The 17912-nt window shown below is 38.3% G+C and overlaps 5 protein-coding genes and 1 pseudogene across 6 annotated transcripts; all 6 read left to right on the forward strand.

Annotated features, from left to right (window-relative positions):
• Window positions 1-988: 988 nt before the first annotated feature.
• LOC110753906 (CCT motif family protein) lies at window positions 989-2891 on the forward strand. The gene is made up of 3 exons (XM_021954889.2): window positions 989-1614; window positions 2127-2276; window positions 2382-2891. The coding sequence occupies exons 1-3, from the start codon at window positions 1069-1071 to the stop codon at window positions 2403-2405; spliced, it is 720 nt and encodes a 239-aa protein (XP_021810581.1). The 5' UTR covers window positions 989-1068; the 3' UTR covers window positions 2406-2891.
• Window positions 2892-4997: 2106 nt separating this feature from the next.
• On the forward strand, window positions 4998-7485 carry LOC110753838 (UDP-glycosyltransferase 87A1-like). The gene is made up of 2 exons (XM_021954819.2): window positions 4998-5640; window positions 6409-7485. The coding sequence occupies exons 1-2, from the start codon at window positions 5064-5066 to the stop codon at window positions 7296-7298; spliced, it is 1467 nt and encodes a 488-aa protein (XP_021810511.2). The 5' UTR covers window positions 4998-5063; the 3' UTR covers window positions 7299-7485.
• A 609-nt stretch (window positions 7486-8094) lies between these two features.
• LOC110753875 (UDP-glycosyltransferase 87A1-like) lies at window positions 8095-10860 on the forward strand (annotated as a pseudogene).
• An 84-nt stretch (window positions 10861-10944) lies between these two features.
• On the forward strand, window positions 10945-13310 carry LOC110753879 (UDP-glycosyltransferase 87A1-like). The gene is made up of 2 exons (XM_021954861.2): window positions 10945-11532; window positions 12235-13310. Exons 1-2 carry the CDS (start codon window positions 11034-11036, stop codon window positions 13128-13130), a joined length of 1395 nt encoding a protein of 464 aa, XP_021810553.2. The 5' UTR covers window positions 10945-11033; the 3' UTR covers window positions 13131-13310.
• A 64-nt stretch (window positions 13311-13374) lies between these two features.
• LOC110753874 (UDP-glycosyltransferase 87A1-like) lies at window positions 13375-14855 on the forward strand. Its single transcript, XM_021954856.2, has 2 exons — window positions 13375-13741; window positions 13829-14855. The coding sequence occupies exons 1-2, from the start codon at window positions 13522-13524 to the stop codon at window positions 14710-14712; spliced, it is 1104 nt and encodes a 367-aa protein (XP_021810548.2). The 5' UTR covers window positions 13375-13521; the 3' UTR covers window positions 14713-14855.
• Window positions 14856-15033: 178 nt separating this feature from the next.
• Window positions 15034-17029, forward strand: LOC110753880 (UDP-glycosyltransferase 87A1-like). Of its 2 annotated transcripts, none has more exons than XM_021954862.2 (2): window positions 15034-15823; window positions 16024-17029. In XM_021954862.2, exons 1-2 carry the CDS (start codon window positions 15307-15309, stop codon window positions 16893-16895), a joined length of 1389 nt encoding a protein of 462 aa, XP_021810554.2. In that variant the 5' UTR covers window positions 15034-15306; the 3' UTR covers window positions 16896-17029. The 2 variants fall into 2 exon arrangements, with proteins under 2 accessions (XP_021810554.2, XP_021810555.2); XM_021954863.2 differs by having other exon boundaries at window positions 16300-17029.
• Window positions 17030-17912: the final 883 nt, after the last annotated feature.

Genomic DNA, 17912 nt, shown 5'->3' on the forward strand with positions numbered 1-17912 from the left:
TGTCTTCTTTCTCTCTTCTTCTTCATTCCTCTTTCTCATACTTCTCTGAGAATATTAGTTAACACTTAGATGAGCGAGTCTGTATATCTGAAAGATGGGTTATATCATATATGGGCCTCAAACATTGACATATCTAACCAACTCCTATGGGCTCATTTGATGCATAGGATTGGATTGGATAAATCACTAAATCTAAATCTAAAGTATGTTGAAGGAGGAAATGAATGTAGAGATGAATGACTTTCCATGTTGGGGGATTAGGAGGAATTAGTTATAAGGTGTTGATATCCTATCATTTTGTGGGAATTAGATGAGATAAGTTTTCTTCATGAGTAATCCATCTTCTACCTTCAACTTGTTTATAAATAAAAAAATCATTTCTTCCTTAAACATGCTTTAATAATATAAGAAATATCTAATCCAATTCAATACTAATTACCAAACGAGCCAATGTATATAAAATGCCCTAATATATTCTAGAAAAACTTACATGTTCTGCAGACTGCTAGTCTTCTGCACACAATGGGCCGCATGGGATAATATCTTGGTAACCAACGAAACCCCAAAAACTGTCGAATACCAACAACCATTTTGGGTGGCGTTTTCCAATTATATACCTACACACTACACGGGGCTTCTTTAATACGTTCTCTCTTTCTCTTGAAGCTACTATAACTGAGCACATACCTGGAACACATACAGAAACAAATTAGATCAAACCCTTTGAAATTGATAAAATATCTAATTTATTGCTTATCAGCACTTTTTTGGTCACGTTCTTCTCGATGCAGCAATTCAAAAAGTCTGTCTTGTAATTGGTCCCCAACTCCCCTTTCCATGGAGTGAGAATGGATTGTGGTTGTAGGGCCCTTCTTACCCTTTTCAAGCTGTAGACTTTCAACTCATACTGAGGCCTTGAACCAACCAATAGCTAGAAGATAAGGTGCCACGCAGGATAAAAACACCATACAAATTTCCCACTACATCTTCCATTCCCTTCTCATATCATCATCTGTTATATTCAAATTGTGTACAAAGAAAGAAAGAAAAAGAGAGACCAAAGATAAGATGAGGTACCATTCATTCTTATTAAGAAGCCCAAAGAAGGAAGAGCAACAGGTGCCAGACAGCATCAATAATTCTGGTGAAGAATTCTCTGACACTACCACTACTACTACTACCACCACCAAATTAGATGATGCTTTTAACACCAATGGATATGATCATGTGGTTGATATCATGGATGACTGGGAGCGCATTTTGGGCATTGAAGAAGAGGAAGATGGAAAATTACCGAGCGAAAACATGTACGGCGGTCACAAGCTTGATTGGGATTTTATGGATTGGGATGATTTTCCTAAAGGAGAAGAAGGGGAGGAGATTGAGCAGAAAGTGTTTCAAAACGCAGATAGGTGCTTTTTTGAAGATGAAAGCTACTATGAAAGAAAGGTTGTAAAACGTGAGAGTGTTGCGTTTTGGGATGAGGATGATGAGAAGAGGGTGCAGTTGAATTTGAATTTGAATTATCAAGAGGTGTTGGATGCTTGGTCTGATCGTGGTCCTCTTTGGGCAGATGATTGTTCACGTTCTTCCATGGCTAGCAATGGCAATTATGTTAGTACTTGATTAACTTTATTTCATATCTTCCTTTACTCTCTTTTTTTTTTTTTTTTACCTTGTTTCGTATTTTTCATTTGGTGCCAATTTTGAAGAAATAGGATGTCATTAATATATATAGCATGCATTTCTACTATCATGTTTCTTCCTCGTTTCAAAAGAGAAACGCTATTCGCACTCATGTTGTATTCTCATGCTTCTTTTATGAGAAAGTACGAATAACTCTCATATACTCTGACAAGAACACATGTTGTTTTACTTTCAATATGTTCAAGGTACGGAAAAAACACTTTTAAATGGTGTACTTTATGGTACTGTTGCAATCCAAACATGTAAATTTTACATTTATTTATTTATTTTTGTCCATGATGACATTATCAAATAGGATTAAGTAGTAAAACTGCATGCAAATTGTAAATTGAGTGTCATGTGCCTATATGAGGAGGCTCCTCTTAGGTATAGAATGTTGTGTTAATGTTTAATTTTGTGTCTAATTATCCTTTACTTAGATGGGAGAGGTGCCAATCATGGAAGAAGAGAGAACCAGAAGGGAGGCAAGTGTTCTAAGGTACAAAGAGAAGCGCCAGTCTAGACTTTTCTCCAAGAAGATAAGGTACCAAGTCCGCAAACTCAACGCAGATAAAAGACCTAGACTCAAGGTTTTTGTCTTCTCCCTACCTCTCTCTCTCTCTCTCCCAAATTGATATATTTTGAATTTTGAAATTATTGTTTGTTTGATAATACCTTATTTTCTGGTGTTGCAGGGTCGATTTGTGAAGAGGGTGTGATTCGTGACGTGATGACTAAAAAGATAGCTCGAAAGATCTCAACAAATATCTCACTCCAATATCCGTGGACTTTTCGCTTGCATGTGTTTGTGTTTGTCGCATGAAAATATCTCTAATTTAACTAAAAGCAATTGAAAATATCTATTTTTTTTAGCAGGACCAGTTTTGGTTAACTCCAAAACATTCTCTGTTTCTGGGGCCTACTTATCATGAAAATTGAAATGATATGTGGTGCGGCCCATCTTGCAGAAAATGCCTATCTCCTTTTACACGCTTGACCATCTTGTAATTATAGTGATGGGAATTGGACTGCAGCATCACCAAGCTCAACTCATCTTTACTTCAGTGGCGCGGGGTGTATTTTCGGGGGTGTAAAGTCACTTTTATATCCTTTTTACACTTTCAAATGTTGTAAATGTGGTTTTTACTCCAATAAGGAATATGTAAATCTAAAAATGTATAATTTATTTTGTTCATTTTTGTCCACCTTTTATCACATTTTCTCATGTAGGCCCCACTTGCAATGGATGTAAAAAAGGATGCACATGTGCATCTAAATTTGCATCTCACAATTATGATCCAAATTTACAATTATTTACACATCCCCATTGCGAGTGATTCCGATCACAAATGGTGTATATTTAACATACATCTCATTATACAACCCCCCATTGGAGATGCTCTAGGGATGTATTTATAAGGATATTGCTTGCCTCTTTTTTTTCGTAAAGAAATACTCTTCTTTTTTGTGAATCACAGTTTGACACATATATAAAAATAATTCATTAAAAACACAGAAAGAAAAACTTATGCCCACATATCATACTACTATTAATATGAATGTAGAAACTCCTACTTACATGATAAAAAAGAAAGTATTTTCCTATTTATAATAGACATTGTAGGGTAAATTGATCATAGAGAGAAGTCAAGTGACATGAGTATATCCAAATGTTTTCAAACTTTTCAATAGAGTGGTGTGGAATTCTTTTTTTTCTTTCTTGTTCAACAATTGTCGTTTATAAAATTTAAATTTAGAATACCTTCTAATACAAGGTGAAGATTTAAGTGTCATTAGAACAAATTGTCGAAATGGATTATTGATAATCTAAATGCATGTGGAATGGATGCCAATCATTCACTAATCCATTTGCTAGTTGTTGCAATAAAATATTCCACTTTAATTTAATACGAATTTGAAGTCTTGCAATGATTCATGAAGATATGTGTATTTGTGGTCCCTAGAGCAAATTTTGAAAGCGTTAAAGCTTTTCATGGTAGGTGACTGATGTTGAGAAATGTGTGCATTATTATATATCTTATGGAATTTCTTAATTAGGTGGGTACTTAAATAAACTGTTCATTTTCCACACACACAAAAACAACTAATATATTGTTGCTTACGATGTTTGCTTCTTTTGATCAAACAATATATATATATATATATGTGCCCATGGAAAATGATATGCATATTCATTCTCTCTTTCGTTTTTCTTTTCATCAGAAATTAGCCTTATGTTATACGCGGTAAATATTTTCTAACAAGTCCAAAATATACCAGAAATTAGATGTCACTAGACTAGACCTTTTTATCATATTGCAGTATAGTCTTAGGTATAAAAATTGTTAAGATTATGATTTAAATCAAAAAATACTTGAACGAGTCCCATACGAAAGAATTTTTGGACAAACCAATTCCTACGTTACTTTGGTGATGGTCAATGGATATTTTTCGAGTTACCTTTTCCTTTGGGCTTTCTAATTCTATGTGGTCCTCCCGTATGGGACAAATCACAGTGGACAATGGTTCTCCCGTATGGTCTTTATATACTTTGTTTTGTAGGACCCATAATAATTTCACTGTCGCTAACCGTGCAGTAAAAAAATTATTTTAGTAAATTTAGAAGCGGGCTTCTACTTTTCATGACCCGGTCCACTTTTTTAATTCGGTCCATCCAAAACGCAAGACAACAAAGGATGGGCATTCAAATTGGGAAATAAGAAAATCGAGCTGAATTGGGCTAAAAAAACTGAAAAAATCAGTCCGAGTTGACCAAAATCCAAATGGAATCAATGGTCCGGTTCCAATTCCAATTCTTACATTTAAAAAATCAGACCAACCCAAACTGGATTGGCTATATTAAATATATATACATATTATTATTTTACTTACATGTTGTGTTCTATTATTTGTGTGTCTCTGCAGATGCGTTTGATTTATTTTGTCGTTTGGGGCAGAAAAAATGGCTATTTTTGTTTGGGAGCATTTTTACTCACCACTTTTTTTTTTTGGTAACTTTATTCACCACTTTAATTGAAGAACACGTATTTATTAACATAACTATGATTGCATAAATACAAAATAAAGAGTTAATTATGGTCATGCCAAGAAATACGTGTCAAGTGTTGAGAAGGATGATGAGGATACATCTTAAATTAAAGTGGTGAGCAAAAATATACCAATTTTTGTTTTGGTTTACAGACAAAATGTCTACTGTTTGTGTAATTGTGCCTTTTCTTTATTTTTTTAAATATGAAATATTTCTTTACTTTTTGAGATATGATCCCACACTTGAATACTCATACACAAAACAACTGCTCTTACAAACGAGTGACGTGTTGTTTTGTCGTTTTCTTGCCGCTCTTCTTTTTATCTTCATGCTCTTGGAGCTTAGGACTCTCGAGCCTCCTTCCGACGTCTCCCCAAACCCAAACCAATCCAATCCAATGGCCCTCTCAAACACCTCATCAATCACCACACGCCATGTGGTGGCGCTGCCATTCCCCGGCCGCGGCCACATCAACCCCATGATGTGCCTCTGCAACTCCCTCGCTTCGCTAAAGCCGGCCGCCGACAACACCGACATCATCGTCACCTTTATCGTGACGGAGGAGTGGCTCGGCTTCCTCTGCTCGGAGCCGAAGCCCGACAACGTGAGCTTCGCTACTATTCCCAACGTCATCCCCTCCGAGATCGGTCGCGGCGCTGACTCTCCGGGATTCTATGAGACCGTTTTGAGAAAAATCAAAACCCCGGTCGAAGACCTCCTCGACCGACTCGAGCCGCCAGTCACCGCCTTGATCGCCGACACGTACTTGGTCTGGTCCGTCGAGATCGGGAATGTGAGGAATATTCCTGTAGCTTCTCTATGGACCATGTCCGCTTCTGTCTATTCCGTCTTCCATTTCTTCGATCTCCTCGTCCAACACAGTCATTTTCCCGCTAATTTGGACGGTACATAACGAACTCAGTAACTTAAATACTTCTCTTGGTTCGACTTTAATTCTAGTAATTATAATTGTTTCGAAATATAATCCTTATAATTTACTAAGTAATGTATTGGACTTTTTAGAGGTATCATGTGCTAAGTTTTTCAAAAATATTGACAGAATTAAGTCATTGTACAAAATAATAACAACTGATATTACAGAAAATAAAATGAATCAAAATCAGAATTTGTTTCAGAAAACTGTTCTTGACACTACCACTGGCGGAACCACTGCAATGGGCTGTAGCCTAGGGAGATTTTTGGGAAAAAAAAAAAATCAAACTTATATATTTGCCTTGTTTTAAATACAACCAAATGTGTGTATTTTCAAAAGTTCAATTCTTTATGAATTTAGTTGCATGACAACAATATAAAAAAACACATTAAAATAGGAACTTTTTCAATTCTGTCGTTGAATATATTTTCATTTTGATAATATGTGGTTTCCGATTACATTTAATATGTATTTGTTTTATGCTAAAGCTTATTGGAAATTGTAAGGGGTTTGTAGCTCAAATAGTTAAGACTTGGGAATTAGTCAATAGAACTATGAACTAGCGTGGTTTATATGATTTAATGTATACTATTTTATTTCTAAAATAACTATAGAAACTGTAAGTACATAAAAAATAAAAAGAGATCGTAGATTTTTAGCTAGCCTACCCGTTGAAAAATTCATAATTCCACCCTTTGAACACTATAAACAAATACCAAAATGTGTGTTTTCTTTATAGAACGAGGAGAAGAGCATGTGGACTACATCCCGGGACTTCCTTCCACACGTGTGGCGGACCTTCCCACGTGTTTCTATGGGAAAGGGCTTAATGTATTGGATCGAGCACTAGAATCCGTTGCATCGGTGTCCAAAGCCCAATGGCTTTTGTTGCCTTCGGTGTATGAGCTTGAAGCCCAAGTGATCGACGCTCTGAGGGCAAACGCATCGATCCCAGTTTATCACATTGGGCCCACCATACCCCATTCCAAGGTGGAGGCCGAATCAAGGCCCAGTGAGGCCCACTATTTTGATTGGCTGGACAAACAGACTACTGGGTCAGTTTTGTACGTGTCGCAAGGTAGCTTGCATTCAGCTCCCAAAGCCCAAATGGATGAAATCGCTGATGGGTTGAGGGAGAGTAGGGTTCGATTCTTCTGGGTGGCGCGTGAAGCAGCTTCTGAGTTGAAAGAGAGGTGTGGGGAGATGGGGATTGCGGTGCCCTGGTGTGACCAATTGAGGGTGTTATGTCATGATTCTATTGGTGGGTTTTGGTCCCACTGCGGTTGGAATTCGACCTCCGAAGCTATTTTTGCTGGGCTTCCAATGCTGACTTTTCCTATATATTGGGACCAGGTCCCCAATAGCAAGATGATTGTTGAGGATTGGAAGATTGGGTGGAGGGTGAAGAAGAAGGGGGTGGCAAAAGAAGAAAGTTTGGTGGGTAGAGAAGAAATTGCCGGGATTGTGAGGAGGTTTATGGATTTGGGAAGTGAGGAGGGTAAGGAAATGAGGAGCAAAGCGAGGGAGCTTAGGGACATTTGTCGGCAAGCAATTCGAAAGGGTGGCTCGACTTATGCCAATATTGAGGCATTTGTAAGTGACATATCAAGATGCAAGAAAGATTGCTAATGACAATTGCTGTTTTGAATTGGTTTCATGCCCTACCACAATTATGTATGGAGTTTGACAAACTATGATGTAGGATTTATGAAAATAAATTTGTTCAAAAGAAGAATTGGAGAGATGTGAAGGTTTACGTATGTTAGAAAAAAATAAAATAAGATAAATAAATAAAAAAAGCCTTTCTTTTGTTGTATATTTGAGAAGTGAAAAGGAAAATGAAAGTATTATTGAAAAATATGCACCTATGTGTGTACTACACATGCATACTTATTTATCAATAATATAACAAGCCTTTTGTTAATGAAAAAACACTATATTTTGAGGTGGTACGTAAACGAATGCATAGTGAGATATTTTCTAGTGTGAATCATGTGGTTTTATTGATCCACTAACACATGTATTTTGCAACCAAAGACTTTGTCCTTAACATGTTTACTCATTACGTTACTGCGCATGTATCACATTGATTTTTATGTCCACTAACACATGTATTTTCTAGCGTAGAAATATTTTATTTTTATGTCGTATATGTATTTGAGAATGTTTTCATATGGCCCATATATATTACATATTACACTAATCACTAATCTCATTGGAGCAAAAATAACATTTACATCTCCTGAAAGTGTAAAAGATATGTAAAAATGGCTTTACATCTCCAAATTTACACATCTCCCCACTTTGGATGCTCTAAGTGATCAGTCATCTGCTTCAATCTTCGATGTATATATAATAGACTGATTGTCTGAAACAACAAACACCAACAATATAGCAATAAAGCTTCAATCTTCACACAAGAGAAATGGCCACAGCAAAACTTGAGCCAATCCCCGTCTGCCACGTGGTGGCCCTGCCTTATCCCGGCAGAGGACACATCAACCCCATGATGAACCTCTGCAAATCACTGTCTTCAAAGAAAACCGACAACACCCTTGTCATCACCTTCGTCGTCACCGAAGAGTGGCACGGCTTCATCGGATCCGACCCAAAACCCTACAACATCCGGTTTGCGACGCTACCAAACGTCATCCCGTCCGAGCTAACGACTTTTCGGCGTTCGTTGAGGCCGCGAACACCGCACTGGAAGCTCCCTTCGAGCGGCTTCTGGATGGGCTCGAGGCTAAGGCGCCTCCAGTGAGCGCCATAGTTGCTGACTCTTTTGTTGATTGGGCCGTGCGGGTCGGGAACAGGAGGAATATTCTGATGGCTTCACTTGTTATAAAAAATATACAAAATATAGTTTTCCTTTTCCGTAAAGCCAAACACAAAAACATTATATTATAAATAACATATAAATAAATAAATAGGAAAGCTTTTAAGGTATAATGAAATTGCAGAAAACAAAATAATAGGTAAGTAAAAGGAAAATAAATAATGAGTAAGAATGTGAGTTTGGTACGGTGAAGCACGTCAAAGACGCTGTCCTAAAGCCTTTGTAGCCTCCCTACGTGTAGGTACTGACGGTCTACAAGACTCCAAGATAGGACCCCTTATACACAAACTCAAGATCCGCTATGAGCACGTTCATAGACAGATATAGGTATCCAAGTCACAGAACCATTGCCTAAAATAATAATAATCTAAAGTAGAGAATATATATATATATATATAAAAGTAGAAAAGGAGAGAATCAGAATGTGGTATGTGATATTCTGATGGCGTATTGTGTGTGTATCAAATGTGAATGAGGAGTGGCCTTTTATAGGCATCCAAAAACATGTAACCTTCACCAACCATAAAAGTTCACCAACCAAAAAATTAAGGCATTCACCAACCAGAAATAAAACATGAATATTAAATATTTATAACCCCCCACAATAAATAAAATAAAATAGACAAAATAATAAATAAATAAAAATGATTAAAATTTTAAAACCTTTTTATAATTCCAACATCACTGTGGACAATGTCGGCGTCGGTGTTTACGGTGTTCCGTAGCTTTGAGCTGCTCAAACAGCAAGGTCACTTCCCTGCTGACGTGTCAGGTATGTCGGGACATGACAATTGATTGTTATTACTTATTATGGCATATGCTCGTACGCTACATGCATGTGAGCATGTGGGTGTACGTCACCTTTGGGACCCCACGTGCGTTAATTGTTGAAAGTCGACTCTCATTATGCCAACCCTATTTTCACCTTACAAAGTTACACTGCTTGACTGCTTGCATGTAAGAAGTCATTCTTCATACAGTCTACACAAATCGCATTTATATGCAAAACTAACTCAAAAACGGAAAAGTTTATGCATTCATATCACGATATGCGATTTGTAGGAATGCATTTCGTATTACCACCATTTTTTATTAGCATGGCTTGACTCCTTAAAATTGAGAAGGAGTTCCTCTTCACAACAAATGGAACTTTAACACTTGTTAAATTCCGAAAAAAGAAAAAGTTAAAGAAATTTAACAAGCGTCCAAACTCCATTTGTTTTGAGGATGAATGGTTACTCAATTTTGAATTGCAAAGTTTGAATGCAATCAAAAACCTTCTTCTTTTTTCTTCTAACTTTATCAAATAATGTTTTCTCAATAATGCAATTTTATTTATTCTCTTTATATATGTTTCTCTGTGTCTATTTGCCAAATGTGTAAATGAAAGAGCGTGGAGATGAGATAATAGACTACATCCCTGGAATCAACACCACAAGCGTTGCAGATCTTCCCACGGTATTCTTTGGAGACAATCATCAAAAAGTCCTCCACAGAGCTATTGAAACTGTTGCTCAAGTAGTAGAAAAAGCACAATATCTTTTGTTCACTTCAGTCCATGAGCTTGAACCTCAAGTCTTTGACACTTTCAAAACCAAATTTGTTCTGCCTGTCTACCCTATTGGCCCAACCATACCTCACTTTGAACTTTCTAAAAGTCTACCCATAAATCACAATGATGGCCTCAGTTATCTAAATTGGCTAGATTCTCAGCCCAAATGGATGAAATTGTTACTGGGGTGCACAACAGTGGTGCTAGGTTCAAATGGAATTCAATTTTGGAAGCTGTTTATGCTGGTCTTCCAATTCTCACTTGTCCTATATTTTGGGACCAAGTTCCCAATGCTAAGCAAATTGTCGAAGATTGGAAGATTGGAGGATTGGATACAGGGTATTGAAGAAGAAGGTGGGGGCTGAACATGAACATTTGGTGACCAAAGAGGAAATTGCTGAACTTGTGCAGAGGTTTATGGATCTTGAAAGCAAGGAGGGGAAGGAGATGAGGGAAAGAGCAAGACAACTTCAAGAGACTTGTCATAGAGCAATTGCTGAAGGTGGCTCATCTGACACCAACCTTGATGCTTTTATCAAGGATATTTCACAAGGAGGTCACCATTAATTATGTTCATGATTTGTAGTTTGGTTGAGAAAGATAACTATATTGTTTTGTTTTGATTACTATTTGAAAGAGAAACTACTCTCATACAATAAGAATATCACTTTTTGCTATTCCGACCAATAACGCAATAATACGTAGAAAACCTTAAAGTGAGGTTGTCTATTAATGTATATTTGGAATCAAAGTGGGGTGTGCGCTATTAATATAATGTATAATTCATGGAAAAAGCATGAACCAAATTTACATATTTTACATATGTATATTTGGAGCCATTGGATTGGTACTTGTAATGGATAACACTGTTTCGCCGAGGGGTAATTTCGTCTTTCGAGGAGTTTCATGATAATATCTTCAATCTTCATTTTATTCAAACTTGAAAGCTTCTTCAATCTCCATAAAAAGAGAGAAAATGGGAACAGTAAAAGACAACCACATCTCAGTCTGCCACGTGGTGGCGCTGCCCTATCCCGGCAGAGGCCACATCAACCCCATGTTGAACCTCTGCAAACTTCTATCCTCAAAGAAACCCGACAATACCCTCCTCATCACCATCGTCGTCACCGAGGAGTGGCACGGCTTCATCGGATCCGACCCGAAACCTGACAACATCCGATTCGCCACGCTACCAAATACCATCCCCTCTGAGCTCGTCCGAGCAAACGACTTTCCTGGCTTCGTGGAAGCCGTGAGCACCAAGTTGGAAGCTCCATTTGAGCAGCTTGTGGACCGGCTCGAGCCGTCGGTGAGCGCCATAGTTGCTGATCCGTACGTTGTTTGGGCTGTGAGGGTCGGGAACCGGAGGAATATTCCGGTGGCTGCGCTTTGGCCTATGCCGGCGTCGGTGTTCTCATTTTTCCATCACTTTGAGCTCCTCAAACAGAACGGACACTTCCCTCTTGATGTGTCAGGTGCGTCCACATCTACGCCACTTACTTTACTGTTTAGTTGCTTCAAATTTTCACCAGAAAAAGAGTTGCTTAAAATCTTTGATTATTTTTAATTTCTAAAGTGAAAAAGAATTTGCAATCACTTAGCTTGTGGCAAGACGACAATGGAGCTTTGCAAGTTGAACTTTGCCACTTGCTAAATGCCAAGGAATAAAACAGTGCGTGACTTCTAGTTGCCATTTTCGAGAAACATTTGCATGAGACGGGAATAACATTGTTTTGCAATCAAGTTTCTTGCTACTTTGGCCATAAAGGAGCATGTTAGGTAGACGATTGACTGTATTTTTTTAATTTTTTAAAGCCATTTAATTGATACGATTTTTCTAGCACTTTTTTCAAAAAAATAAAAATAAAAAAGTTAAATTGTGCATGTCAAATGTAGAATTTGACCCAAAGTTTATTATGTATTTGACCATAACTTTACTTGTATAAATTTGATACGCCATGATCTTCTGTCTCTATATAATCTAGTATAAGCCTTTTTCTTCAATATTGAGAACCCCATAACTTGAAACTTAACACATTTTAGAAACTTGGTTTTGTATGTAACTGTTGAATGAAAATCTCAAAGCCTTTTACATGTAACAAAAATAATGTTATCTCAATGCAAAAATTTATTGAAGTTCTTTCTCAATTTCTCTGTGCTAATTGTATAATGCGTAGAGCGTGGAGATGAGATAGTAGACTATATCCCTGGACTCGGCACCACGTCCATTGCAGACCTTCCCACAATATTCTCTGCAGACGGTCTAAAGACCCTGGACAGAGCCATTGAAGCTGTTTCTGGAGTAGCAGATAAAGCACAATATCTTTTGTCCACTTCAGTCTACGAGCTTGAGCCTCAAGTCTTTGACACTTTGAAAGCCAAATTTGCTTTCCCTGTCTACCCAATTGGCCCAAGCATACCTCACCTTGAGCTTTCAAAAAGTCCTCCCACTGATCACAATGACCTCAACAATTGGCTTGATTCTCAACCTAAACAGTCAGTCTTGTACATCTCTCTGGGAAGCTTCCTCTCAGTTTCGAAATCCCAAATGGATGAAATTGTCGCTGGGGTGCGGAATAGCGGTGTTAGGTTCTTGTGGGTGGCTCGTGGGGATGCCTCTAAGTTGAAGGAGGGCGTTGGTGATAAGGGTTTGGTGGTGCCTTGGTGTGACCAATTGAGGGTGTTGTGTCACGATTCTATTGGTGGGTTTTGGTCACATTGTGGTTGGAATTCAACTTTGGAAGCTGTTTATGCTGGTGTTCCAGTTCTCACTTGCCCTATATTTTGGGATCAAATGCCTATTTCGAAGCAAATTGTGGAAGATTGGAAGATTGGATACAGGGTTCTGAAGAAGAAGGTGGGGGCTTCTGAACATGAACATTTGGTGAGCAGAGAGGAGATTGCAGAACTTGTGCAGAGGTTTATGGATCTTGAAAGCAAGGAGGGGAAAGAGATGAGGAAAAGAGCGAAACAACTTCAGGAGACTTGTCACGGAGCAATTGCTAAAGGTGGCTCATCTGACAAGAACCTTGATGCTTTTATTGAGGATATTTCACGACGCCATCACCACTAATTATAAGTTCATGATTTGTGTTGGGTTTTGTGGGAATAATATAATCATTGAAGGGATATCATTTCTAATTTCTATATAGTTTGGTTGAAAAATAGAATCATGATGATTACTATGTAATGAATTATCGTTTTCATTATTTTTATTTATGGAATCAAATATGTATACCTATTCAACATAAAAGTTGGTGTTGTCCCATTCACCACCTCCAGAGCGCACTTTTGAACAAAATAGTGAGACCTTTTTTTATTAACACGTCACTGTCACCGAAGAGTGGCTCGGGTTTATCAGCTCCGACCCGAAACCCGACAACATCCGGTTTGCCTACATCCCAAACGTCATCCCTCCCGAGCGTCTCAAAGCAGCCGACTTTCCGGGCTTCTACGAAGCTGTCATGACCAAGATGGAAGCTCCGTTTGAGCGGCTGCTCGATCGGCTCGAGCCCCGGGTATCAGCTGTCATAGCTGATATTGAGGTTCGGTGGGGTGTTGGGTTTGGGATTCGGAGGAATATTTCGGTGTCTTTGTTTTGGACTATGTCAGCCACCTTCTTGTCCATGCTGCATCGTTTTAATGTTTTCTCCCAAAACAAGAACATCCCACTTGAATTTTTTGGTAAGTAATTGCTATCTGCATATTTTTTTGATAACCCAAATTGAAAATTGATGTGGAAATTGGGCTTTATCTGTTTCTGTGTGATAGATTGTGGAGATCAAATACCAGGGATTTCTTCTACTGATTTAGCAGATCTTGGAATAGTGTTCAAAGGAAACGACCCAAAAGTCATGAAGCTTGCTCTGGAATGCATTTCATGGGTTCCAAAAGCACAGTATCTTCTGTTTACTTCTGTTTATGAGCTTGAACCTCAAATCTTCGACTCTTTACAAGCGGAATTCCCATTCCCTGTGTACCCAATTGGTCCCGCCATACCTTATTTAGAGCTTGAGCACAATTTCTCTGCATCAGCTGCTGACAATGACATTGACTATTTAAAATGGCTTGATTCTCAGCCGAAAGGCTCTGTCTTGTACATCTCGTTGGGCAGTTTTCTTTCAGTTTCGAGCACCCAAATGGACGAAATTGCAGCCGGGCTGAGGAATAGCGGGATTCGGTACTTGTGGGTTGCTAGGGGGGAGGCTTCTCGGTTGAAAGAGAGTTGCAATGGTGAAATGGGGTTGGTGGTGCCATGGTGTGAGCAACTGAAAGTGTTGTGCCATTCTTCTGTTGGTGGTTTTTGGACTCATTGTGGGTGGAACTCCACTCTGGAAGCTGTTTTCGCTGGTGTTCCAATGCTTACTTTCCCTCTGTTCCTTGATCAACTGCCCAACAACAGGCAAATTGTTGAAGAGTGGAAGATTGGAAGGAGGGTTAAGACAGAGGTACAAGATGAGAAATTGATGACAAGGGAAGAAATTGCTGAGCTTGTGAAGAGATTTATGGATCTTGAAAGCAGTGATGGGAAAGAAATGCGGAAAAGGGCAAAAGAACACAGCGATTTATGTCATCGAGCAATTGCAAAAGGGGGTTCATCTGATACAAACCTTGATAATTTTATCAGGGATATCGGCAAAGCTGCAACCTTCTAGCGGACTGATGCTCCTTCCTTTTAGTAAGACACAACTTACTTCTCAATATGCAAATTAGCCCTCATCCATGTGTACAACGTTGTATGTAGAATAAATACTACAGGATCTAAGTAAGTTTCGTTGCTCTTTTTGGTTTTGACGCATACGGGTACTTTTTTACACATGTCCTATTTGTTATGTCGTCTCATTATCTACTTGATTCGAGCCTTTTGATCTCTACCACAAGGGCAAGCCCCATTTGAAGCTTTTAGATTTCTTGGGTTTGAGTCAAGTCTTTTTTCGGGGGCTACAAACCCTCTCTATTTTCCGGGAAATACTTCTCTAGTCGTTGCATTGCCTCATTCTTCCTATCTCTCTCTTCGGATAATATTTGATAGACGTTGAACCTGGACTTCAACCATGTTTATTCAAACAATTATTTTAATGAAAAAGTAGTAAAAAAGAAACACCTGCTCCAGTCATATCACACCCATAAAAAAACAAAAAGAAAAGACTTTGGTCCATTTAAATCTTCTTCATAAGCCCCTCCCTTGAGCGTGCATATATGCTGCGACCAACTTCAACTTGATTACTAATTACTGATTTCATCGAATCATGAAATCGGACATGGACTCTACCAGAGAATTAGAATCACCACCAACCAGTGTATGCCACGTCGTGGCTCTGCCCTATCCTGGCAGAGGCCATATCAACCCCATGATGAACCTCTGCAAACTACTAACTTCAAAGAAACCCGATATCCTCATCACCTTCATCGTCACCGAAGAGTGGCACAGCTTCATGGGCTCCGACCATAAACCCCACAACATCCGGTTTGCCACTGTACCAAACCTCATACCCTCCGAGCTTGTTCGCGCAAACGACTTTCTTGGATTCATGGAAGCTGTGAACACCAAGTTGGAAGCTCCGGTTGAGCAGCTACTGGACCGGCTTGAGCAGCCGGTGAGTGCGATAGTTGCTGATCCCTTCGTTGTTTGGGCTACGAGGGTCGCGAGCCGGAGGAATATTCCGGTGGCTTCACTTTGGCCCATGTCGGCGTCGGTGTTCTCAGTGTTACTTCACATTGAGACACTCGAACAAAAGGGCTATTTCCCTCTTAATAATGTCTCAGGTGCGTGCATCGTTACATAATTATTATATTACAACCCAAATTTGAATGTTATATTCTACAACAATTCTCTCTTTTTAATACGTTTTGTTTTTGACATGTTATTGACAATTCGTTATTTAATTCACAAGGGCACATAAGAACTGTAATATTAATATTCCAAACCTTTTCTTATGCATTAATATTTGTTTTGTGTTGAAAAGAGTGGGGAGATGATGAGGTAATAGCAGATCTAGATCTTCCCACAGTGTTGAATGGAGACGGTCTTCAAATCTTGAAGATGAACCTGGAAGTTGTGCGTAGCATATATAAAGCACAATATCTTGTGTTTTCTTCAGTCTACGAACTTGAGCCTCAAGTGTTTGACAATCTAAAAGCCAAATTTGCTTTGCCTATCTACCCTTTTGGCCCAAGCATACCTTACTTTGAGCTTTCAAAAAGTCCTCCCACTAATCACAATCACCTCTATAATTGGCTAGATTCTCAACCTAAACACTCAGTCTTGTACATCTCTCTGGGAAGCTTCCTCTCAGTTTCAAAAGCCCAAATGGATGAAATCGTTGCTGGGGTGCAAAACAGTGGTGCTAGGTTCTTGTGGGTGGTTCGTGGGGATGCCTCTAAGTTGAAAGATGGTGTTGGTGATAAGGGTTTGGTGGTGTCTTGGTGTGACCAATTGAGGGTGTTGTGCCATGATTCTATTGGTGGGTTTTGGTCACATTGTGGTTGGAATTCAACCCTAGAAGCTGTTTATGCTGGTGTTCCAATTCTCACTTGCCCTATATTTGGGGATCAAATCCCCAACGCTAAGAAAATTATGGAAGATTGGAAGATAGGATGCAGGGTACTGAAGAAGAAGAAGAAGAAAGGGTTTGAAGAAGAAGATTTGGTGACCAGAGAGGAAATTGTACAACTTGTGCAGAGGTTTATGGATCTCGAAAGCAAGGAGGGAAAGGAGATGAGGGAAAGAGCCAAACAACTTCAAGAGACTTGTCAAGGAGCAATTGCTAAAGGTGGCTCATCAGACACCAATCTTGATGCTTTTATTAAGGATGTATTTCACAAGACCATTAACTAGTTCATGACGTTCTACTTCTTAATGCATGACTGATTGCTTTAAAGCAACTTACATTTAATTTTCTTCTTGGGGATGATTTTAATTTTGACTTTGGTTCTTAATAAGGAATTGGTTTCATAAATTAATGTCCTGAATGAATATTGTCTAAATTACTTTAGTCTACAACATGTCACATCTTATTTTTGTACAAGCGATAATCTAAGGAGAAAAACTTTCCTGGCACGGGATGCCAGGTCAATTTTCCAACTCATTATCCCAAACCAATAGGATACTACCACCTGTCAATCTTCTTTGCAAACTTTTTGAAACATATTTTAATTAAAAAAAATCAACCAAAAAGTAAAGTTTCTCTCTCATCCAGTCTCTACATCCGTGCCAGCCCTTTTACTTCCCAATTACATATTTTTTTTCTCATACTCCATTAATGTTTTACATTCTGTTTTTCTGTCAGCCCTCTTGCGTCTCCTATGCAAAAACCTTCATCTGTTCAAAGTCGTTCTTGTCTTTGTTTAATCCCTTCTCCTTCCTCTCTTCTATCCATAGAATGTTTTTATATTTCACTTTTTTTAATGAAGTGATGTATTTTATTGCTACAAATAATGACATTTTTATTTATTTATAATGAAGTGATGCTAATAAAATTTGGTTTGCTGTACAATTTTGTTTATGATATTAATAACTCAAAGAAGAAGTTTGTTTTTTTTTCTTTTCCCCTGATATCAATAACTCAAAGAAGAAATATGTTTTTTTCTTTGATCAAGTGTAACATGGGTAACTAGCATGAATGGATTCATAATTGACTAATCCTTCTTCAAATAACATATCAAGGAAGAGCACAAACTTAATCTCATGTACAAAAGTAATCTTTTGGCCAAACAGTACAACAAAAAGGAAAGGGAGTGTGAAATTTTTCCCTTGTACAAAAGTGTAACATTGGCCAAATAACATAACAAAAAGAAAAGAAAAACACTACATCACATCTACAAAAATGTAATTTTGCCAAACTAAAAATTATAT

This window comes from Prunus avium, chromosome 6 (genome assembly GCF_965620075.1).
Source record: "Prunus avium chromosome 6, drPruAviu1.hap1.1, whole genome shotgun sequence".
Classification (NCBI taxonomy): Eukaryota; Viridiplantae; Streptophyta; class Magnoliopsida; order Rosales; family Rosaceae; genus Prunus; species Prunus avium.

Coding starts and splice junctions, on each gene's coding strand:
- LOC110753906 (XM_021954889.2), top strand. CDS start 1,069: ATGAGGTACCATTCATTCTTATTAAGAAGCCCAAAGAAGGAAGAGCAA. Junction 1,615..2,126: donor TGGCTAGCAATGGCAATTAT/GTTAGTACTTGA, acceptor TCCTTTACTTAG/ATGGGAGAGGTGCCAATCAT. Junction 2,277..2,381: donor ATAAAAGACCTAGACTCAAG/GTTTTTGTCTTC, acceptor CTGGTGTTGCAG/GGTCGATTTGTGAAGAGGGT.
- LOC110753838 (XM_021954819.2), top strand. CDS start 5,064: ATGCTCTTGGAGCTTAGGACTCTCGAGCCTCCTTCCGACGTCTCCCCA. Junction 5,641..6,408: donor TTTTCCCGCTAATTTGGACG/GTACATAACGAA, acceptor TTTTCTTTATAG/AACGAGGAGAAGAGCATGTG.
- LOC110753879 (XM_021954861.2), top strand. CDS start 11,034: ATGGGAACAGTAAAAGACAACCACATCTCAGTCTGCCACGTGGTGGCG. Junction 11,533..12,234: donor CTTCCCTCTTGATGTGTCAG/GTGCGTCCACAT, acceptor TATAATGCGTAG/AGCGTGGAGATGAGATAGTA.
- LOC110753874 (XM_021954856.2), top strand. CDS start 13,522: ATGACCAAGATGGAAGCTCCGTTTGAGCGGCTGCTCGATCGGCTCGAG. Junction 13,742..13,828: donor CATCCCACTTGAATTTTTTG/GTAAGTAATTGC, acceptor TCTGTGTGATAG/ATTGTGGAGATCAAATACCA.
- LOC110753880 (XM_021954862.2), top strand. CDS start 15,307: ATGAAATCGGACATGGACTCTACCAGAGAATTAGAATCACCACCAACC. Junction 15,824..16,023: donor CCCTCTTAATAATGTCTCAG/GTGCGTGCATCG, acceptor TGTGTTGAAAAG/AGTGGGGAGATGATGAGGTA.